Source organism: Chelmon rostratus, chromosome 10 (assembly GCF_017976325.1).
Source record: "Chelmon rostratus isolate fCheRos1 chromosome 10, fCheRos1.pri, whole genome shotgun sequence".
Classification (NCBI taxonomy): domain Eukaryota; kingdom Metazoa; phylum Chordata; class Actinopteri; order Chaetodontiformes; family Chaetodontidae; genus Chelmon; species Chelmon rostratus.
This window is the reverse complement of record NC_055667.1, coordinates 23706360-23730227: the sequence shown is the minus strand read 5'-3', so window position 1 is coordinate 23730227 and position 23868 is coordinate 23706360. Positions and strand designations below refer to the sequence as shown.

At 41.5% G+C, this 23868-nt stretch overlaps 3 protein-coding genes across 4 annotated transcripts; 2 read left to right on the top strand and 1 right to left on the bottom strand.

Annotated features, from left to right (window-relative positions):
* Nucleotides 1-127: 127 nt before the first annotated feature.
* Nucleotides 128-14171, bottom strand: ptpn22 (protein tyrosine phosphatase non-receptor type 22). The gene is made up of 26 exons (XM_041946417.1): nucleotides 13814-14171; nucleotides 12108-12216; nucleotides 11536-11612; nucleotides 11343-11438; nucleotides 11114-11152; nucleotides 10848-10919; nucleotides 10576-10635; nucleotides 10216-10358; nucleotides 7711-7777; nucleotides 7540-7617; nucleotides 7272-7358; nucleotides 6251-6770; nucleotides 6089-6169; nucleotides 5912-5989; nucleotides 4534-4605; nucleotides 4285-4421; nucleotides 3606-3633; nucleotides 3282-3374; nucleotides 3077-3145; nucleotides 2853-2986; nucleotides 2690-2717; nucleotides 1592-1654; nucleotides 1286-1389; nucleotides 1174-1204; nucleotides 1003-1086; nucleotides 128-924 (listed from the first exon to the last, which is right to left on the bottom strand). Exons 1-26 carry the CDS (start codon nucleotides 13913-13915, stop codon nucleotides 863-865), a joined length of 2514 nt encoding a protein of 837 aa, XP_041802351.1. The 5' UTR covers nucleotides 13916-14171; the 3' UTR covers nucleotides 128-862.
* Nucleotides 14172-15998: 1827 nt separating this feature from the next.
* Nucleotides 15999-19810, top strand: LOC121613092 (polymeric immunoglobulin receptor-like). 2 transcript variants are annotated; one of them, XM_041946367.1, is made up of 5 exons: nucleotides 15999-16111; nucleotides 16606-16938; nucleotides 17076-17393; nucleotides 18125-18278; nucleotides 18374-19810. In XM_041946367.1, the coding sequence occupies exons 1-5, from the start codon at nucleotides 16078-16080 to the stop codon at nucleotides 18537-18539; spliced, it is 1005 nt and encodes a 334-aa protein (XP_041802301.1). In that variant the 5' UTR covers nucleotides 15999-16077; the 3' UTR covers nucleotides 18540-19810. The 2 variants fall into 2 exon arrangements, with proteins under 2 accessions (XP_041802301.1, XP_041802300.1); XM_041946366.1 differs by having other exon boundaries at nucleotides 18125-18287.
* A 576-nt stretch (nucleotides 19811-20386) lies between these two features.
* LOC121612390 (complement decay-accelerating factor-like) lies at nucleotides 20387-23368 on the top strand. Its single transcript, XM_041945255.1, has 6 exons — nucleotides 20387-20501; nucleotides 21325-21421; nucleotides 22488-22587; nucleotides 22680-22753; nucleotides 22843-23022; nucleotides 23156-23368. The coding sequence occupies exons 2-6, from the start codon at nucleotides 21364-21366 to the stop codon at nucleotides 23221-23223; spliced, it is 480 nt and encodes a 159-aa protein (XP_041801189.1). The 5' UTR covers nucleotides 20387-20501; nucleotides 21325-21363; the 3' UTR covers nucleotides 23224-23368.
* Nucleotides 23369-23868: the final 500 nt, after the last annotated feature.

Sequence of the window (23868 nt, the reverse complement as noted above, 5' to 3'; positions counted from 1 at the left end):
TTGTGATGCGCTTTGACGTTTTGAATATGTCAGTTTCCTGGATGATAAGTTAGAGTCAGTCAGGATCTGGTACCAATATGATTAAATCTTGTTATGTAGAAAAAAAAAACAGAGTACTGCATAGACTTTATATATTTTTAATAAATATCTTTGTGTGTAACAAGTGTATTTAACACAGTTTAACGATACAGTTGCTTCAGATGCATATTGAATATGCATCACATTCTCTGTACCTTAACCTTAAGAATAAGTTGATGCTTTTAAAGTACAGATTAATGTGTAAATTATGGAGCAGGAACAAAACTGACACACGATACACTGAATGATTCTTTATAACAGAAACAGTGAGGTGCTGATGAACTAGATGCAATGTTATACCCGTGTTCTTATTTCATGCAAAAGGCACACACACACAACTAAATACATTCCTCACACACGAAGTTGAACCGTGAAGACAAGAACTGTAACGCTTCCGGCTGCAGACTGCTCACTTCTTCAAGCGAATTATGACAGCGGCTGAGTTTTGGATTGAACATTCAAGTGGTCAGAGTGGCTGTCCGGGTTGTTCAGCGAGGCACTGATCAATAATTAAAGTCAACCGTAGTTGAAATCCAGTACAAAAATGCATCACGGCTGCGAACAAGGCACTTCCTGTTCTCTGCTGGAGGTCCTGCTGTGCGAGACAAAGAGAAACTGCTGTCAGTGCTTTTCAGGTCCACTGTATTTGATCCTCTGCCGTATCGTCAAGGGATACTTGTGCTAAACTTCCAATGGATCAACGTCCTTTAGCGATCCAATGTGTCCTGATGCTCATTGTTAGAAGAAAAGCTCCATCTTTGATGTTTAGAGAGGGCCGACTGCCTCAAACCCAGGTCTCTGGGTAAGTCCTGGGGCCCTTTGGCTTTCCAAAACGGTTCCCAAATCCTGCAGAGATGAAGATGCTGTCACAGAGGTTCATCATACGATATGTTAAGGTTGTAGGTGCAGTAGATTCAGGCCTACCGAATTTGAAGGCTGACGATGAGGCACCATATGACGGAGGCGGTGTTCTGGGTTGAGCAGGAGGAGGTGGGGGGGCAACTTTGGCTGAGAATACAGTTTTTAGACATGTTAGTCCTGCTTGCAGACATCAGCGCATTTATGGAGCTTAAATTCAAAATAAGCATCACTCACGTTTTTGTTTGTGTTTGAAAAACTTCAAACTCTGGGCGAAGGAAAGAAGAGCAAAGGGTTAGTTGGCTGCGCTTCCACCGCCTTCAGGTGGCGTGTGGCTCTTTTTTCTTACCCTCGTTCGAGACATGCCCTTCTCGTTGCTTTTGTCTGATTTGTTTCCTGATGTTTCAGCTTTTAGAGATGGCCTGCAGTTCACATCATGCTGCCCCGCTTGTGCTAATGAACACAGAAACACACACTGTGTCAACACACGTCGAGGCTTTGTGATGATTATAATTAACAGGAACCACCACGGCCTCAATTGTGTCGCGTATGTGTTGGGCCATTTGTATATGACATGGCCCCACATGTCTGAAAATAGTGTGTGAGAGAGGCTACTGCATAGTGTGCAGCGCCTTTAATGTCTGAAACTACTCACCACTTCCTCCTTCAGCTACGACCACAGGAGACAAAGTCAGCTGTCGAACTGCAGTGAGGGGCTCTGCAGTAGAAACGCAAAAATAAACTACCCCGTGACATTAGCCCATTGTTTTAGATAATCATGAAAAGGGCAACAACAAATCTGGCTTTTCACAAATCAAGCTTTAATGTCTTGTTTTGGTAATGGACGCCGCCCCCCCGTGGTGAAGACAGGTACCTCTAAATTCATATTTTAACCTGCATGCTGACTTTTGAACTCAATGCCCTGTACAAAATGTGATAGACAGCCATCTGAAAATGATTTGGTCACACACCTACACTGCTACATTAAAGGATTGTCAACAAATCCAAGGAAAAGACCAAAATCTGTGTTATCTGTGTAGACAAAGCCCGATAGAGCTCATTTCGCTGTCATTTAAAAAAGCTGCTAAAACACATAATTGAGCCACATGATCATCGATGCTATTGAGTCAAAACCACATCCACCGCCCTGCTTCTCATCAGCACGCCAAGCCTGTGACTGAAAAAGTCTCAGACAAACGCACCACCGATGAAAACCACCGTGCCGCAGTGTTTCAGGAATTTAGCCCTTTTTGAAAATGACAGCTCATAAAGACGATTAAAGACATTTCAGTGGATAAGATAAGGTAAAATAAGACAAGATAAAATAAGCCTTGGAAATTAAGACGCAATAATAGCAAGAATAAAAAAGGGACCATATAAATGTGCATTACATACAAAAAAGTATAAGAATAATATTGTCAATGGAAAAGAATTGCACATGGTAAGAAATTGATAATAAAATAGTGTTTTGTACTATTGCACAGTAGAAAAAATACATAAGCACAATAATAATAAAAAAGTAATATTGCACAAGATATCTGCACATAAATAATGCAGACTCAGTGCCACAGAGAAGTCAGAAAATATTAAGAGATGGACGAGCATGTTGTTGCTTTTGGTCTTTTATATATCATGAGATTCATACATAGAAAGGAAAGACTAAATTTTGCTGACTTGATCCTTTAACTGGCAGGTGGAGTAAAGTAAAAGCAGAGGAGGAAGGAGTCTTCAGTCATGAGATGAAATATCTTACCCTGTCTTGAACTTTTAGCTCGAACACTCTGGGGTGAACAATGGAAAGCAAATGGAAATGTCACTGAGTGGAAAAGCACTGAGCAGAGGAAAAGAAAATGAATCAGTGTCTCTCTTTTCCTGGGTGTGACCCTCAGTTTCCGCCAGGCCTCGATCATCGTTACCTTGCTCCTGCTCATGACAACATCGAGGAATCTCTTGGGCTGAGAGGTGCCGTCCCACTCGGAGGACAGGCCCACCCGCGACGGGGTCTGCGTTGTTTGCCGGGGCTGAGGGCAGAGGGCGGGTTTCTCGCCAGCTGTCGGGAAAGAGCACTTAGTTCAGTCAACAAGCACCGCTGGGTGAGCTGAACTGTGTGTCGTAAGGAGGCGATGATGATGACACTCACCCTCCTCTGTGGTGAGGATGAAGGACTCTGGGGTCCTGTCTGGAAGAGGAGGAGTCAGCCTTCCCTCGGCTGCACAACAGAAGATCATCAACAAGCAACGTGACTTTAAACGCTTGTACGCCTTCTCTTGAAATGACAGACATGTTTTTGATAGCCAGGGATAATGCTAACTCATTCAGCCCCTCATTGAGCATGGTGAGCTTACTTTGAGGAAGCAGCGGAGGAGTCAGTGGGTCCAGAGGTGGACAGTAGGGGTGTGAAGTTGAGTATGAGGCAACATCAGGAAGTGTTACTGGTACTAGAAGAAAAATGAAACAAATACAAACAACTGGTAGATAATGTGGTACATGGAGTCTCTAAATGGGTTGAAATAAGACATAAGCTGGTAATGATGTACACTTTACAACAATACACTTTATTTCATTATCATATAATTACCTAACATCATTTATGACATTGTGAGCTGGTTTATTTATGAGTCAGTGCGTATACATTAGCCCTGAACGCTGTATTGTTGGAAATATCTTACCTGTGAAGGTCATTTTTGCTCTCAGACTCTACAAGAAAGAGAAGTATGGTGCTGTTACATAACTGTCCTGATGTCTGTACAGTTTGTTTATACAGAAAACCATCAGTTCAAGTAAAAGGTTATTTAAAGGGGTTTACAACCTCCATTCAAAAGAAGCGGGGACTCTGTGTAAAACATGAATAAGCACAAACACAATATATTTAATATTTTACCTCATCAGCTTCATTGATTTTTGTAAATATCTGTTTTTGATAGCCAGGGATAATGGCTCCTTTTTATACAAGTTGTGACAGGAGCAGCAAAAGACTGTGAAAGTTGTGGAGCGCTCCAAAAACACCTGGAACATTCCACAGGTAAACAGGTTGATTGGTAACAGGTGATAGTATCATGATTGGGTATGAAAGGAGCATCCTGGAAAGGCTCAGTTGTTCACAGCGAGGATGGAGCGACGTTTGTAAAACTGTTGTTGGTATAAAAACAGTTTATTTGAAAATGACTGATTCTGTTCTTAATTACGTTTTACACGCAGTCTCAGCTTACAGTTCACGGTCTGGGTGACACATGCATCAGCCACATCTGGCCGGAGCACAAATAACATGAAGGTGCGTAAACTATCATTCAGTTTATCTTTCACAAAGGCAGGAAGTCACACATCAGCCACTGAAGACCTCACTCTTACCCGACTCCTCGCCCAAGGTTTCGTCTCACTCTGCGATGCAGCGGCAGCAGGCTTTGAGCTACCGGACCATTCTGACGACGTTCCTATTCTGTTCAGGTTCACCGCCGGCGTGACCTCCAACTTCTTTTCCACAGGAGCTGAAAGTACAACCAATGTCATTATTTCATTTTTAAGCAAAAACCTATTATTCACAAGGATTATCAGTATTTATTTTTTAAAGGATCACGATTTATGATATTATGAAGTCACCTTGATCAATGGCCAACTCAAAAGATTCTGGGGTCCTCTCTGGAAGTGGGGGGACAGGTGAGGGGGGGCTGCCTGCAATATGGAATTAAGCATCACAGTTTGGTGTGAATATTGGACTCAGTGTTGGTACAACCCTGTTTCCAAAAAAGCTGGGATGCTGTGTAAAAAAATAAATAGAAACAGAAACTGATGATTTGCAAAACACTGAAACATCATATTTCATTGAAGTTAGCAGAAAGACGACAAATCAATGTTGAAACTGAGAAATTTTTATAAATTATATCCTCATTTAGAATTTGACACAGCAACATGTTTCAGTAAAGTTGGGTCAGTGGCAACAAAAGACTGGAGAAGTTGTGAAAAGCTGACAGGAAACAGCTGGTGGAACATCTCACAGTTAATCAGGTTAACTGGTAACAGGTGAGCAACATGATTGGGTATAAAAAGAGCCTCCAGAGAGGCTGAGTGTTTCTGAAGTAAAGATGGGGAGGGGTCCTCAGACGTCACAGTGAAAACAGACCTGATTCTGTAGTGGACTCACTGCATGAGCTCAGGAACTAAAAACCATCGTCTGTGAACACAGTTCATCGCTGCAGCCACACATGAAGTTAAAACTCTACCATGCAAAGAGGAAACTATATATAAACCAGATCCAGAGACGCTGCTGCCCCCTCTGGTCCTGAGCTCATATAAGATGGACTGAGGCGAAGTGGAAAACTGTCCTGTTCTCTGACGAGTCAACATTTTAAATTCTTTTAGGAAATCATGGACACCGTGTCCTCCAGGCTAAAGAGAAGAGAGACAATCCAACTTGTTATCAGCACACAGTTCAAAAGCCTGTGGGGGGGGCATTGGTGCATATGGCACATGGGTAACCTGCACATTTGTGAAGGCTCGAGTAATGCTTGGCACAACAATGTGCAATGTCTTTTTCAGGGAAGGCTTTGCTTGTTTCAGCAAGACGATGACAAACCACATTCTGCTCGTATTCCAACAGCAGAGCTCCGTATTCAAAGAGTGTTGTTGAAAGAGGCGATGCAGCAGAGTGATAAACACGACTCTGCCCCAACTTGTTGTTGCTGCGTCAAATTCTTAATGAGAATATATATTTTCAAACAACAATGACATTTCTCAGTTTCAGCATTTGATATGTCGTCTTTGTGCTATTATCAATTAAATATGAGCTTTCAGAGTTTTGCAAATCACCACATTCTGTTTCTGTGTACATTTTACACAGCGTCCCAACTGCTCATTAAAGTACATTGAAAAACTGGTCATATTAACCCTTTTCAGACAGGTGGCAGTAAGGAAAAGCACCACTGAGCATGCTCTAACAGGTATTGCAGAGTTTCAGGTATCTTTCACTTGTTTCTCTCACCTCCCAACTCCCTGACGGCCTCGGCAGCAGCATTGGGCGGAATGATGACCGTTAGCCTTTCACAGGGATCTGAGCGCTCTGGGCGATAACATCATAACAAGTTATGTAAGATGAATATCCTCTGAAGTCCAGGACATGCAAGCTTTACATTCCAGACTCTACGCTGAGAGCACCAACCTTCATCCACAGCCAGGACGTAGGATTCAGGGGTTCGCTGAGGTAGCGGAGGAGGCACCTCCTCATCTGTATTAACTTCGCCTACAAAATGCACTTCAGTTAACAAAAATATCTCCGGAATTGACTTCTCTACCCTGTCTATGCACACATATGACCATTTACCTGAGGCAGGTGAGTTTAGCTCCAGACTGTGGTCATTCACGCACAACGAGGGCGTGCTGAAAATAGGGCTAACTAGCCATTCCTTGGCGTCTTGGGTGGAGTCCATTGGAGCTTCCTCTGAGGAAGGGGAGCTCATTGGTGTGTCGAAGTAGGGGTCTTCCACCATCAGACAAATGTCTGCTGGTGGAGGCCTCAGTGATGGTATATCATTGCTCTTCTGTGTCCCCTCCTCTGCTGCAGGGGTTTTCTGGCTGGCATGCACCAGTTCGAGTGAGGTTCTGGGACCCTCCAGCGGGTCCTGGGTGGTGGCCAGAGCCTCAGGAAGCGTCTGGAAGAGGTGCAATTGTTGCTGGTCCCTCTGCGCGTCCTCAGCTCTCGAGGCAGTCAGATTTTCTGAAGGCAAGGGAGTGTGGTGCTGTGGCAAAACACCCCGTTCCTCATCAAGCAGGTCCAGCTCCTCACTCAGGTCCGAGAGCTCGCTTTCAGTGTCAGGCGTGACAGCAGACGGGACCGCTGTCACCTGGCCAGTTAAACAGGGAAGTGAGAGTCACAACAGCTTTTGAGAAATCAAGAAGATTTGCATGTAAATGCTTTAATACTTGGCTAATTTGACTTTTGCTGAATGTTTAGTATCATGGCGTGTGCAGTGCACAGGAAATCCAGTGCTTTTCGTTGCCTCAGCAAAGTATGCAAAATGTTCTCCATAAACAAAGCTGCTCTGTCTCAAATCACAGCTGAACAAATCAGTAATGTCTTGATAAGCAAGTAATACAGTAGCTGTGTTGAGACAACCATCATAGTTCAGTTCTGAATCACTCAGCCTGGAATCTGATTATTTTCCACTGAGATCATGTGACTGCAGTCTACACCGATGTAACTGAAACCACAAGAAAGCCCATCACAGCTGTTGTTTCTGCTCTGCTGGTTGTGATGGTTGTGCTTGTCAGTTGCTGCTGCTGCTGGAGGACGTACTGTTCACTGTTTAAACATCTCCACTGGTTCTATGTTCCCGGTTGCTCACCTCATTCCTGCAGGTCTGAGCATCCATGAACTGCAGATACCTCTCAAAGAGTAACCTGATGGTTCTGTAGACCAGCTCATACTGTTCCTGAGGTTAAACAACAAAAACCAGCTCTGTTAGGTGACACAGACAGGACGTACAGTACAAAGTACAACTCATCTTTGATAGAGGGAAGCAGCTAAAATGAAGAATTGCCTGAAATGAGCTTCTGCTTGCTGCAAATTGGTTACATGTGACGCTTTGTTCAAAAAAACAAAACAGCAAGAACCTTTGTTTGAACCAGCGAGGGCCTCTGGGTTCTCATGTTTTGAACCAAGTCGTAGATGTTGAAATCCGGAGTGATCATCTAAAAACAGGCACACACATCAGCACGATACAGCTTGGATCTTTGCTGTTAAAGCAAGGTAGATGACGTGAAGAGAGTGGCTGAATATCCTACCTGTTTCTTCAGGAGGTTCCAGGTATAATCAATGACACACAGGGCTCCTGTTCTACCGCAGCCAGCACTACAATACACACAGCGGCAAAAAGTCATGTTTTAACCAATCAGCTCAGGCACATTTTAGTATGATTAGTCAAATGATTAGTAGTCATAGAAGAATTAAAGAGGACAGCAGCCATGATGCTATTTGCAAACAACAGATTTTCAGGCACCGTGTCATGATTATCTTGATTTTCTAGTACTCATTATACTGTGTTGCCCCAACCGCACCCATTCGGTTCTCTAGGCAGGTTCAAACAAATGGCGACAGTCACTTCCAGTTCCTGTAATTTAATCATCATTAAAAAGCTGATCTCTGAACTTCCTTGAAATTCTGAGATACACGTAGATATATAGAATTTGCTCATTCAGGATGTTGCACAGTTGTCCTCTATACAGTAGCCCCAAGAGTAAAGTTTCATTAAAAGGTGTCATCAATGAAACACTGTGCTAGTGTAGCTTCTAGTGTTAGCTCAGCTTTATGGTAACTGTTGAAACCGCAGTTAGTGGTTGGGTTGGATAGTAGCTTGGTGTGATATGAGAGGTTTGTGATAGTCTGTCCTTTTCCCCCGGGGGTTGAGGAACAAAATCACATTTTGCGACGAAAAGTCTATGACAGCATGTTTTTCAGCAGCTGTGTAGTGGTGACGTCACTCGGAGGTGGAGCGACCGGCTGCTGTGTAGGCTGGATCTGCCACTGACTCAACATTCCACTTCTGACACGTCACACTCAGAGAGGTGTGGGCTTGACACGGCGTGGCATGCTTTCATGTAGATATACAACACACATTTTCTTCAGTGCTCTTATTTATATGCACATATTTATGTGAAAAATACAAAGTGAATGACTAATTTAAATGTTTTTCATACGAACAGCCGACTCAGTCTTTATGCATCATTCTTAATTACTGTTTTTATCTTACTAAACAATATTTCCTGATAAAAAGCAACAATAGCCGCCGCTGAGCTGGCGTACAAACAAATCCCCCGACTACATACAAAAGCTACTCTTGCGTCCCACCCCACATCCCACCCAAAGCCAGCTTGTTGTATGTTTTAACACCCAAGAAGCATTTAATGGCACTGTTTTGCTCTTACAGACACACTTGTATAAGTTTCAGTGTCAATGCTGGAAAAACTGAGGGGAATTGCCCACACATACACTTTAAAACCTAGTGGGTCGTTGGCTGCCCGCCTACGCACACTTCCTGTCTCAAAGAGGAGGCAGGAGGTTCCTCACCTCTAAAGCTTCAAGCAGGGGACATGTATGCTGCCCACGGGCAGTACGTTCAAATAGTAATCAGATAATCAAAACCAAAGTGTGATTCTTCATCGTTATCGCTGCTTGCTGGAAAGCTTTCACGCATGAGAAGTGAATAGAAAAATGTCATGCATTGTTACAGTTCACCTCATGGTACTGCAACACAACAAGGCCTGTCCATCCAGTAATAATAATCATTAGAAACTTAACTTTTATAGCACCTTTCGTACAGCAATATAACATACTTCTCCTATGCTTTACATAAAATTGCATGAAAGTGTTTTAAAAAATTTAGCATTAGAAGATTGCAAACAATTTAAAATTAAGAGCACAATAAAACTGAGTGGAAAATCAAATATTTCAATTAAATAAGTGAGGCAACAAGAAACTACCTTATGAAGGAAGACTAATAAAGATGAGTTTTTTGAAGAAATTTACATTAGTTGTCAAATATTCATGTGCAGGTCCTGAAACATTCAGAGCTTGGTAAACTAGCTGTGTAATTTTCTAACATATTCTAAAGGAGACAGGAAGCTGATGAAAAGATGTTTCCACCGTGCGACACGCTGTCAATTATTTGTTTAGGGTAAGACTCTGGCAGCTGCATTTTGTACAAGCTGAAGTCATTTCACTGATCATTTGGGTAGTTCAGTTAAAAGAGAAACTGCAACAGTCAAGATGACAGAAGACCAAAGTGTGAAGCAGTTTCTTTGCATCACGTTGAAGGCTGAAAAAGGTGGTCTTAGTGACACGGGGTGCTTTGTTAAATTTAAGTCATAGTCTACAATGACAACTTCATTCAAGCAGTTGTACAATTAAGACTGCTGGGGTCATTGTGCGCATCACAATTGTGTGTTCTCCACATAGCTATGAAATTCTACACCATTTTCTTATATGATTGGCCCAGTAGGAGCATGTGCAGTGAGAACAGTGGACCTAGTATGGAGCCCTGTGGAACGCCATATAGAATGTGATGAGCATCTGAAACATGTTTACCAACACTGACAAACAACTGCCTGCCAGCATGCATAAATATTTAATTCATAGATCTATCAGTCCAGAACGATCAGTTCTGTTTTGTTTTACTAAAAAGGCATTTAGTTGTTTATATTCTGCAAACAGGCTGAAAAGGGCTGCCATTGTTCAGCACAGATAGGTTAAGATTTTCTCAAACAGAATTAAGTTCCATAAGGAATCCTGACCTGCAGTGGATGCAGATGGGAACATCCTCATGGGCTTGACTGGAACGCATCTCATGCAGCATTTCCAGAATGGGAGGGATGGAGTCTGGTACACCGTGATCTGGCCAGTTGACGTAGTGCAGCTGTTTCAAAGTTCGGCTGAGCTGGAAAAAACAAGAGCATTGTAGACAATTACAAAGCGGGCCTCTTTCCAGAGCACATTTAATAACGAGACAGACACATTTACCACGCCGTCTGATAGACGTTATGCCTCAAAGTCTTTGTAGCAGCTAACAACATGTCAGATGATAATCTCTTGCTTGTCTCAGGAGAATTACCCCCGAGAGCTGTTCTCACAGGCAGGGCATAAACACGACTTACATTGCAATAAGTCACCCGTAACGTCCTTGTCAGATAATCTCCTTTATTTTCCTCAGAATCCTGTTAATAAAGAACAGCAGTGCATCTTTAAGCTGAATTCTTGTTCTTGCTGTTTAAAAATGGTAAAACAGATAATGTGCATTTCTTTTTTATTCTATTAATAAGAGTATAACAAAGTGTTGCATGACACAGGTGTGGTGTGAAGATGGCGAGAAATGATAATGTCAGCATATGTTATAGGAAGTGCAACTTGTGAGAATAAAAATACTCACACAGTAAACTGTAAAAGGCTCACAGACAAACGGCTGCTCTTGTTTCTGCGGCCAGTAGCGCTCGCACTTTTTCTGCAGAAAAGGTAAAGACAGCACGGCGTTTGTCACCGGGTTCCAGACAGTCTTCACACATCAAACTAACACATACAGCGACCAAGCTGAAGGCAAACTGACGCACAAAATGCACAAGAATCGATGGTATACAAACTACGCAGGACAGTTTGTCTGTGGAGAAAATAAAAAGTGGAATGTGGAAACGGTGTTACCTTTCCCATCTCAAATTCTCGACAGGCCATCACGACGACCTAAGACCAAACAATAGGAATCACAGTGAGCCAAAAAACAACATGAGCTCCTCTTTGTTGAGTTCAGCGGGTCAGCCCACGCAGGTAAACAGCCCCGTTCATCATTCTCACCACTGAAGCATGAGAATAGCTGGATCAGGAGCTGCATTACGTGTTGAAACACCTTGCTGTGCTGACAGGCGGGTCGTACCTGTATGTTGTACTCCCAAAGCATCCTCAGGAAGTCCAGCACTGTGTGAGGAAGAGGACCCTGAGTAGCAATGTAGGCCCTGGACCCCGACACTCCCTGCAGACAAAACACAGCTTATAGTTACACACATGCACCACAAATGCAAATCATATGAATTAAAGGGATTCTCCTTCCAAAGACCGGGTTTATTTACCTTGATGAAGCTGGCGTTGATGTAGTCTGTGTCATTTTTGGATGTGATGAGAGTGAGCTTTACTCTGCTGTGGTCAACTGAATGGAGAGGAATATGTAGTTACATACTAATATGAATAGTTACACATTTTCACACCATAAAAACATGGCACAGACTTACTATAAATAGAAATAGCATAAAATATGTTTATATTTCTTGATTCTACATGGAAGTATTCCACATTGTCCATAATGAATATTAGAAAATATGATCAGACATGATCTGCAAAAATAATTATGCACACTTTCAGAACGTAACATGTTATTTCTAACATTTTTCCTCTATTTGTTTCAGCTCTTAAACAAAATTTCAGGCCATCATATACATGAAAATGCATGTACAGGCATTTTTTGGCCGTATTACTGTGGGCCCGTGAAGATGTGAGATGTATGAACATATGAAAGTGAGTTTCTCAGAAATATCTCATTACATTATCTTATCTGACCTGGCTCGGAAGTCTATTTATCACTTTATGCAGAAGTACAAAAGACAAACTGACAACTTTTCAAAAATCTGCCTTGAGCAAAGCTTACAGGGAACGATGTCCTTGTATCGGTTCCTCTTGATGTTGTCCTGCTTTTCTGCCGTCCTGGTCGGGTAGGTCTTGTCAGTGCGGTACTTAGTTGACTGGTTTTTCAACCTCTGAAAAACATGACAGACGTTTAATCCTACCTCAGGAAAGCCTTTATGAAGCCTAGTGTCTCTGTCTTGTCGAGGCTGTGTCAGACAGGGTGAGTTTCACTTCGTCTTCTTCACTTATTTTCTCTATACTCTGATGTTTATGATATTCATTTCACACTGTCATGACCTTGTGTTCCACAGAAATATAGCTGGAAGCTGATGTAACGCTCATTGACAAAACATGCCAGGTGCAAACAGGAGAAAACTGGTTATCTATTGGTTATATAATATTACAACATGAAGCCTTGGTTTATGTCGAGGCGATAAATGCAGGGATATAGTAAGTAGCATATACTCTAAGAACACCTAAATTGGGTTAACTCAACTTTAGTTAATAGTTCATAATCAACATAAAGCAAAAGTAATATGAGTTTCAGCACGTCTAAGCAGATTTTTTTTTTGAGGCAAATTACGAATGAAGCTAAATCAAACTGTTTATTTTGGTGGTTTTGTGCCTTATACTGCTTTCAGGTCGTAGATCACTCAGCTGTATTCATCACCACCTTGCTGCTGTGGCTCAAAGCTATGATAGTCGTGTTGTATTTGTATTATTAACGTATTTTGGGGGTAATTATTTTCAGAATTGTTCAGTCTTATGGAGGAGTCAGGAAGAAGAGGGAGCAAATGCGAGGCAAATTACATGTGACCACTTGCCCAATGGTCACACATGGTCAGTTTTTGTGTGAGTCAACCCTGGATGATCAGAATCTCTGACTCATTTTACTAGAAACTGACACGACGTCTAATAAACTGAGAGGATTTCCATCCGGAATTTACTGTGCGGAAGGTTTGACGCTCACATTTAAGTCATGGCACGTCCATGCTTACAGGATTTGTTAAGACACTGGTCTTTTTGTTCAGAGGCCAGTTCTCACAGCTCCAAACAGCCTGCTAAAGGCCTCGCAGGCCATCTGTGCAGCCCACACCACAGAGTGCTTTTTGTTCACAAAGGAAGTGATGCAATGGACCCCTTCCTCTGGAGCTGTCGGGGTGGTAGCAGCATGACAGCAGAAGGGGCAGCATGTGAAGCACACGGTGCTGTCCTCAGGCACTGGCGTGTCACTCATCACCATGGCAGCAGACCACAGATGATGTCACCCCTGGGTTAAAGACTTCTGAGGAAGACATGTGCTTGCGTGTGAGAATGTACATGAACTGTTACATGTACACAAACAAGACGGATAAACGAACAAGCGATCGACCGCCTGGAGAACCTTTGCCAGTTGTGAGATGTTATCGTGCATTTGCTTACAGGTCTTCCTCGTTTGTGTGCCTTCAGTGACGAGCACCAGTGTAAAGAGGAAGCACAAAAGCGGCACTCGGGCCACTGTCACAATAGCAATAACAGCACGTTACTTCCCCGAACATTTGGAAGACTGGAAAATTATGAACTTTCCCTCTCATTGTGCTTACTGTCAGTTCAGTCAGACGAAACAAACATAGCAGTTCTGACATGGTTTCCAATGATGTGATAATGAAAGCCAAAGGAGTAATATGTCTACAACCATGGAGGCTTCATCTACAACCAGACTCCAAACAGAACTTCAAAAAGACTCACAGCAAACTCCTCGGCAATGCCATTGGGTGCTTCCTCGTCCGCCGCCTTCTGTCTCTCCAGCTGGGCCAGGCAGCGCCTCAGTATCCAGGCTTGATGCTCCATGGCTGGCTGTACAGTACACTGCCTGGGATAGGGCACCTTTCACAGGCATGTCAGGACACAAAGGTCCTCGTCCACAGGTCATGGATTAGGGTTGCCAAGGCTTGGGTCCGGGGCGGTGGCACTGCTGCAGAGAACACTTCTCTATTGCAGCTCTCACATCAAGGAACTACTGTGAGGGAACGCATGAACTGTCTTAGAGGAAGCAAGAGTAAGCGAACAGGTTCTGTGGTCAGATTAAAAACATTGCCGCGCCCCCTGGGTGTCTCTCACTGGGTCCTAAAGTCACCCGGGTGCTTGATAGTGTGACAGTGCTGCAGAGGGGAATGGCAGGGAAACACCCACAAGGACAGTAGGCCACACATTTATGCACATGATCAGCCACTAACAGCTGCCCCTACCCAGAGCCAGAGCACAATGCAGGAAGTCGAGCCTGTTGGACGACATTCAGCACCCACAGGAGGAGTGAAGGAGGGATGTGGGGAGGGATGGAGGCAGAGACAGAAGGGGTGGAGAAGAGAAAGTCTGAGAATCCTGAAAATCCTGATGTTCTAAACCCGCAATTAGCAGCAACACACCAAACTGTCTATGTCTGCATTTCTGCCGACTGCATGTCTAGTCGTCACCTCACAGTGGTTGAGATAAAATACTATCAAGTCAACTCTTCTCTTCTATTTCTTGTTAAACTCACATTTATCAACTTATTGTCATTTGTTTAGTGAGTTAGCTGCCCAGTTTCTAATTAAAGTAAGCTTTAATGAGCAATAGCCAGCTGGTTGTTAATAAGAGTATAAGGATGAAAATACAAGTATCAAATGATAAAGAAAACATAGAGAGCAGCTTACCTGAGGAGCTGACGTGCAGTTCATGTGAGAGGAGGCAGCCAGCTCTACCTCACTTACACCAGAGGAGAAAAATTTGTCACTTATATGACATGATGAGGACGACAATGCATTGCACCCTTTACTCAGCAGGTGTCGGACACTGCATCAGTACCAGGGTGACATCTAGTGGCTTTAACGTGAATCAACACAATGAGCCAATCTGACATGGCACTGAGTGGTTCAGTCTCCTCAGTGGTTTGAGGGATGCTTGTCAAACCATCATGTCAAAGTCTGGTGCTGCACAGAGAAACACAGTCAGACAATTGAAGGGAAATAATGAGTGTTGGAGGAAGTATTCAGATCTTTTACTTCAGAAAAAGTACTAATACCACGTGGTAAAAAAAAAAAACTCAAGTGAAAGTCCTGCATTGAAAATGTTAATCAAATAAAGGTAAGTCAGTATAGTCAGAAAAATGCCCTCCTGGATTGCTCAACTATTATATATTATTATCACTCATTCATTATTTACTCAATTTATTGCTCCTTTTGTTCTTATTTGCACCTTTATTGTTCTTGTTCTTCCTATTGACACCAAATAATGATTATTTTCATTATGGATTAATCCTCTGATTAATTTCACCATTAACTGATCGAATGTTCGGTTTATAGAAATGAAGCAACGCCTTCACAAAGCTTGTTTTGTCCAACCAACAGTCAACATTCTTGAAAATAAATCCAGGTTATTCAAGTAAAAAAGGAAAAGTAGCAAATGTACTGTCATAAAAAATGACTTAAATGATCCTGCAAATAGGTATTAACTCGTCTGTTAGTTTCAGCTCTACATGTATAAACTGTTGGATAGTTTAATTTATGACAGAACATCATATTTGTGGGGGGGGGGGGGTTACACAGAAAGCTGTCAGATAAATGCAGTGAAGTACAATATTTACCCCTGAAATGTAGTGGAGAAGAAGCATAAAGTGGCGTGAAAAGACTCTCTCACACTCAGCACTAGTGTACTTGCACTTAATGTACGTACAATATTAAACCACTAGAAATTATTATATTGTTAAGGTGTGTTGCTATATCTAAAATGTAGTTTCGACAGAAATAAAACCAAGATTCTACATATTTCGAGGGGGTTTTTCAAAGACACATGCAGCCTGAGATGAGTGTCACCAGTTTGTGAGGTGTGTACACTCTGTACATACCAACATTAAAAGCACTGCTGTAACCCACAGTGCACCTACAGGAAGCTACGATGGCCACAGTCCACCGCTACAGCTTCCTGAGACTTGATTATGGTAGTTAAGATTTCATACGCGTCCTAGTAACATCAAAATGAAGATTTTGTGTCTGACTTTGCTTTTTCATGGTGAGTGAGCCACGATTTACAACTTGTATTATTCATCATGTTGCTATTTTCACGTATTAGAAAAATCTCTAAAGGGCAAACATATTTCTTACTTTTCTATTTCCTTTTGGGAAATGAAACTTAAACTACAACATACATTTGAGGGGACGGGTTATTTTCACAAATATCTGTTTCAGTAACATCAAGTTTAACTGTGATTTTACTCATAATCTTTATTTAATAAGTGATTGTAAAAATGAAAATACAGAAACTTCAAACTTGTGTAAGTGTCTGTAATACTGTCTGCATTTAAACGCACTGGCAAACCTTTTAAACCACATTTTTAAGCAAATGAGCGTTTTGATGTAAGTGTATGATTTTTAGATACACTTATGCAATGTTAATATTACAGTTTGGGTGTAAAAAAGGAAATTAAATCAGTTAACTCAAATTGAATGTTGAATATGTTGCTATGGCTGTGATGCGTTTATTTCTGATTTGACTCTTTCTTTCAGCAACTCTTCAGCTCCAGTGTGATAAAGGGCAGATCACAGCACATGTTGGAGGTGAATTCATGCTCGTCTGTAAATATGACACGAACACATTCCGCTACAATAAAAAGTACTGGTGCCAAGGGGACGCCAAAAGCAGCTGTGCGATTGTGGCAGATTCAGAAGGCGTCACTAAGACTAAAAACACACACAGGTCTCACGTAATTGACGCACGAAGAAGGGGGCTGTTTGTGAAGGTCACACATCTCCAGTTTGAGGACGCTGGAGTGTACTGGGTTGGGATTGACAAAGTATATGCTGACATCATGACCTCAGTTAACGTGGTTATCACTGAAGGTAAGAAGAACACAGAAGCTTTGATCAGCTTGGAAAATGCATATTGCTATCACAACATAAATAAGATCTATGGCATGTATTTGGACATGTAATACTCTATACTGTCAAGCTGAATTTTACTTGCTTGTTTGTGGCAGTTCCAGTATCTAAACCCGCACTTTGGCCCTTGAGCTCTCTGGTGGACGGGCCAACATGCTGGGGGCAGCCAGTGACGGTGCGCTGTGGTTGTACAAAGGGCACTGCCGTCCGTTACTCCTGGTATCAAAACACTCACCAGAAGGACGTCCTGCTGCACCACTCATCAGACTTATACCTACACTGTGGCCGAGTGGATAAGGACAGCAATTACTACTGTCTGGCCAGTAATGGCATAAGCAGTCAGGGGAGTGATATCCTGTCTGTGCAGGTTCCAGTGCCTGCAGACAGCAGCTGTATCTATGTCATTAGCATGCAGGGTAAGAACAGATGGGATGTTGTATTCTCTCCTAGAAATATCAACGCAACACATGCACTGTGAATGAATTTTATTTGGATTTAGATTTATAATCATTATGCAGTAATATTAATACAGCAAAAAGATGCTAAATACTGTGATCACAATACTTGCCTAGAAATAGTCCCACAATCTTGTAGAATTGCTTTTCTCTGTTAATTATTGTGAAAGCTCATGAACATTATTGTGCTTTCTGGACCTATAATGGATGGTGTGTGTGGCTGTGGCCTGTAACATGTGGGGTCCATGTAATGTAAAAGTGAATTGTTATTAATAATGTATATTGTATAACATTTTTATTATTGTTTTGTGAAATCACCACGTTATAATGCTGTATTATTAAGTAGGACTTTACTTTGGCGCCTCCTGGTGGTCATTTGAAAAATGACACTGTGGTAAAAGTAGTGCATGCCAACCCTGCCCCTCACCAACCTCATAGATCTGACCCAGGACATAGACTGTGCCATTTTTCCTACAAATGTGACATCATGCCAGTATCAGTATTATATTTCAAAGATAAAAAAATCTAAATTCTCCTCAAATTGGCTTTAAGAAGGAGCATCGTACATTTTAAACTGTTTTAAAATGTACTGCTATGGCCTGATTTGCTTTGAGGCTGTTGCAGTATCCTGATTGCACAAGATTCAAGTTCATGAAAGAATGTCATTGTAATGTTTTCCTTTTAATCATCAGGCCAACCCATGTATGACTGTGCACACAGAATGAGCACCACCACAGCCAAAACTCCACCTCCGACAACCTGCCAAGCTACCAGGAAAACCCACCCTGACGCCGGAAACCAGTCTTTACAAATCAATCAAACTGATCCAGATCTGTTTTTCAGCAGGTTAGAAAAGTGAGATCAAAATAAGATTCATTCATGGCGGCACAAAGAGTTTGTTTTGTGAAATCCGGTCACTAATCATTTCCTTGTTCTTTCAGGGCATGGACAGGGGTGCCATTTTGGTATATGCTGCTGCGCTGGGGTTCTTTTGCTTCCTTACTGATATTTCTGTGCATAGTGATCAAATGTACAAAAGCAAGACACAGGCCTGTGAAGAGGAAGAGGCGGGTTCGTTTCAAACAAAGGCCCCATGCGGCTCAGTGAACTGCGTGTTACAGCGGTGGTTCCTCGGAAGCCATATCAGCCGCTGTGGCGTTGGCTCGGTGGCTTCACTGTTGTCACCAAGGTTCTTTGATAACGTGACTTTTGTGAAGAGTCTGGGTCATAACGTGCGTCAGCATGTTTATCAGAGTGTCTCATTGAAACATTTACAGCATTCGTACTTTATTTAAAATGATATCTTTCCAGTGGCACGCCCAGCACACATGAGCCATCTCAGGCCCTTGTTTGCTCTACCAGGCTTCCCATTAATGTATTTAAAGAAAGAGGCATGAATGTCACCCACATTTGCTGAAATAATACAATAAGACTACTGTATTTGTCATTTAACATATCGAAATGAAACTTTTGATAAAGGAAGCAAAACCAGCTCTATCACAATGCCAGCTGGGAACAGTGACTAACGATGAGAGTGATGCTCTGTGAACGTTTCCTTTTTTTGTTAGAAACTGAATTTGCTTTTATTAGATCAAACAAATACAGTTAGCCTGAGTGTTTATTTTCATTATGTTCTTCCATGTAAACAGGTTAAACAATGGAACATTATGAAACAGGGGGCGTTTTCAGATCCTGGGCTTTTCACAGCGGAAAGCCAAACCCACAGATCCCGACCACAAACTGCACGGCACTCATCTCCACCATGCTGAAACCAGCTGGGTCCTAACGGGGTCAGATGCATTCGTACTGACTTCTGTGTGGGCTACTAGAAGTCAGTGAAGCTGATGAAGGAGTGTGTGTAAACGAAAGTAGAAAATGTGAAGAAAGCTTGCAGCTGTTGATGTAAATCAGTTACAGGTATTTGTGCCTGGAGCGTTTGTGATGAGTGAATGAGGCATCAGTTCCTCAGAATTTAAAGAAATGCAAATATCCCACCCAGATATCTGGAAACTAATCTCTTGGACAAACAATGAATGAGCAGTGAAGCAGAAATACACAGTATAAACTGCCATAATAAAAATTACAAGTCTCCACCCAATCATTTTCATTGAGAGTGGATGGATCCCTGATTCAGTACTACTCACACTGTACTGTAGAGATTGTTTGTTACTCTCAAACTATTTTGGCTTTGTCTGAATTCTGCATAAATATTTACATGGCATTGTTGGAACTATTATGTTAAAATATGAATACAAATGCCAAAGTAATTAAAACAAAACTTTTTTAAATTCCGAAATGTTGCTTTAAATTCTACAAATGATACAGGTGAAATAAATGAACTTCCTGTGGAATCCCTATACATTTGGTACAAGGGGTTTGGTGGCTCTTTCATAAGATAATAAAATCAATAAAATCAACTTTATTAATCCCAAGATGTGGAAATTTGGTGTTGCAGGCAGCATCAGTAGAAATAGCAATAGCAAAGGCAATGAAAATATAAAATAAGAAGTTCACTATACATATATTATATTTTAGAAAGAAACTATAAAATAAATGTATATTGCAAATGGAAAGCACTGAGAAATATTGAAAAATTGCAGAAGCAGTGAGGTAAAAAAAATTCTCATGGTTGCTATGGATGAGCTAAGCATTAAAATAAATTCATCTGGTTGCTATGTAAATTGTAATGGAAAAGAGTGAACATCACTTCCTCATATTGACTCTGCCATGTTTGGGTCCGTTACCTCACACTCTGTGAGTGCTTTGTCTGTTTACATTGTTGGCATTGAAATGAGGGCAAATTGTGACACTTAATCATGATCATACACACTGTAACAAAGTCTTTCTGGAAAATTAAGGAATAACTTTCACATTCATAAGGAAGCCATCTTTACATCTTGTCTTGGTCCCCCCAGGTTTTCTGAAGGATGTTTAGGTCCAGTGCACAGTACTGACAACAGTAAAGGGTGAGGGTGGAGGTGGGGTAGGGACACACGGAACAAGGAACCCAATTTCACCATTATGGAGGCAGCAGCCACCATGGTGAGCCTCCACCTTTAACTTGGCTTGGTAAGTTATATGCTTTAATAAAGTGCGCGACCAAAACGCGCTGACGTCACTACATTTACGTTTGTTGATGTTACGTTCGCTAACTGATAGTTAGCTCAATTGACATGTGTTGCGATTCCTTGAAGTCAGTACTGTGTTTTGCTACAGGCAAGCACAAACACACGGAACACAAACACGTTTTAAGATGGAATTGAACACAGTTTTTACAGCGTTTTCCTCACCTAGACGAAGCAACTTTATGGTAATTTCCACATGAGTCGTTTTTGAAGTGAAGTTAGATACGCAGTTAGACTTCACGCCATTACTTTTCTAGTGACGCATTAACGCCCACACTTTCGTTTTGAGAAAGGAAGATGGTGGAACGGGCTTGACCACTAGTTTTAAGAAATTTTGCTATACTATACTGGTATATTTGTATTTCTCTGTTTTTAAACGTATGCCGACTTTGCCAGTCGAAACTTTCGCCACAACCAAGCTGTGAAGTAGCTCTGTAAGATCAGCTATGAAAGCAGTGGCACGTTAGTTAGCAAACATTGATACATTTTGAATGGAGTTTGGCGTGATGTACAAGACTGAGCTCATTTACCTGCAATGGCTAGCCAGTGACCAATATACATTAATTTGACACTAAATATCTATCGTTATTTCATATATTTTAACTTAAACTGAGCTAATATTGATTATTTAGTTAGATGTAAATCATTGTCATCAATAATTTACATGTCTATACTTTTAATTTGTTCCTTGTGTAAATGGAATCAACTATCTTGGTCAAGTTAATTGTCTGATTGCCGTAACTTACATTTGCGTTTGTCTTTGCCAGAAAACTCAGTAACTTCAGTCAGACCTGCCAGATCCCATCATGAGTATCACTTGCTTTCAACTACTGGCCTGTCTTGGCCTTGCCATTACTGCTAAAGGTGAGTGGCAGTGCAGATGACCTTGTGATATACCGATGGGTGACAAATTAAAGGAAAAACCTTAATAAATAAGTTGAGAAACATAGCAATTGCAGATTCTTCCACACAGGTACACTACGTTATACAATTAAGCAATAAACATCAAGTCATGGTCTGTGTACGAAATGCTGAACAGGCCCAGCTAATACTCTGTATCAAGATGGTATGAGGAAAATATCTAAGTGACTTTGAAAGAGGGTTAATTGTTGGGGCACGGATGACAGGAGCTTCATTCACAAACACTCGGGGCCGTAAGTGTGGCCAGTGCAAGCAGAGTGTTTGCTCAGGGGCTGCAGAGAGAGCAGGATTTCCAACAAGGTAGAAGAAAGAAAAACTATCATGAGATTAATAGTGAGAATGGCGTGAGAATGTCCATGCAGGAAGTGATCAGACCGTGTCAAACCACAGACACCAATCTACAGAGATGTGGAAAAAGGTGATATGCTCAGATGAGTCACCCTTCACCATATTCTCGGCATGTGGGCTAGTGCATCACCACCAAGAGAGCGGCACAGGCCTCAATGCTCCAGTTAGGGAACCTGGTGGCTCTGTTGTGCTGTGAGGAACATTTTGCTGGCCTGGTTTGGGTCCACAGTGCAAATCGATACAAGGTTATTCTGAGTGATCACCTTTAATTCTATGATGAAACATTTCTGTCCTGATGAAAGACTGTTCCAAACCTGACTGAGGACCCAACATTTGAAGGACAAAGACCTTCTTTTACAAACATTCCCAGATGGGACACAGGTAACTTTTGCCTGTGATGTTGGCTGCATGTCTGCAGGAGGGTCTGCAGTCAGTACTTGTACTGCCGGCAGTCCTCTGAGGCTGAAATGCGAGAGTAAATGTTAGTATTATATTAGTATATTTTATTCTCTGATTTGGAGCCCTCTGGTAATAACCAGTACTAACATATGCATGCTCTTTAAGATATATACATATTTATAATATAATGACAATGATGCATAAGAAATTGAGTCTTTTTAAGGGAGGAATTTCATCATGATGAGAGTTTTATTCTTCACAGGGAAGAACTGTGGCCTTGCTGGAGAAGTGGAAAATGGACATATTGATTACTCTGAGGGGACTGAGTTTGGTGCTAAAATTGTGATCACTTGCAACACTGGGTTAGTAATTAACTGATAATGCTGATAGTTCATGCTCATAGAATGCTCATTTGTTGTCTGAATTTAAACCTCTTTTTTAATTTTCTAATTAGTCACAGATTGGTTGGTAAATGTGAAATCCTTTGTGGAGACAAAGGGTGGATGAACAGGTTGCCTGTATGTGAAGGTTGGTAATCTCTGTGTTAATACAAGGCACATGACTTAATGAAAGCTTTGTCTGTTTCCATTCTAATAGATGTCATTTTTGTTTTGCAGAGGTGACTTGTAATGTGCCACCTACCATTGCAGATGGTACTTTCAGTCCAAACAAAGAAGTCTATGGGTACGGAGAAGTTGTACAATACAGCTGTCAAAAAGATCTGACACTCAGTGGAACAAAATCAGTATCATGTTCAGATGATGGAACATTTAAGCCTGATCCTCCGACATGCATCAGTAAGTGTTTTCAATTCTTTCCAACATTTCTCAGCATTTTCCCAATGTAATCTCAGCTGTGACCGATGCCCTCACACACTCAAGAAAAGGCTATTTTGAATTAATCTCCATTTTCCATTTTCTTTGCTTGCAGTGGTTCAGTGTAAAGATCCTGATGTTGAAAATGCTGAATGGTTTGATGGTTCTCGACCCCCTTATTAATACAAGGCTACAGTGATGTTCCGTCAAAGATCTGGATATACTATGAAAGGGGAGTCTACGCAGATATGTAAAATAAACTGTCAGTGGTCACCTGGACTTCCAAAAGTTAAAAAATTTCAGGATGAATCCTTAAAATAAACTACATGTCTTCCAGCACAATCCCTCTGTTTGGCAGAGAAATGTCAAAGATTACCGAAATATTGCCTTTGATATGAAGGAGAAGGTTTGAAATAGTATTTAGAGTTTGTGAGTCATGGAGTTAATAATTTCCACAAGGCTGTAGCACATGATACATCTGTGTTTTCAGCGCGTTTCGGTTGCTCGTCTTCAAATTTTTTAAACTTGAAAATTTCACAGCTGTCATCTCAATCATGTTCAAACCTTTATTTACCTTTATAATACATACATGAGTGTGATGTGAGACACAAATCAGTGTGGAAATAAAAAAATTGAAATGTAAATAAAGCTTGCTGTTGTGTGTGTTTCCTGTCTTCGTAAATGTAAACCAGTCACAGGTACTCAAGTCTGGAACTTTTATGATGAGTGATTCAGACCTGTGTTTTAGAACAAGGGACGTTTCGCCAGAGTTCAAAGGAATGCAAATACCTCGCCCACTAACCAGATATCTGATAACTAAACTTTAGC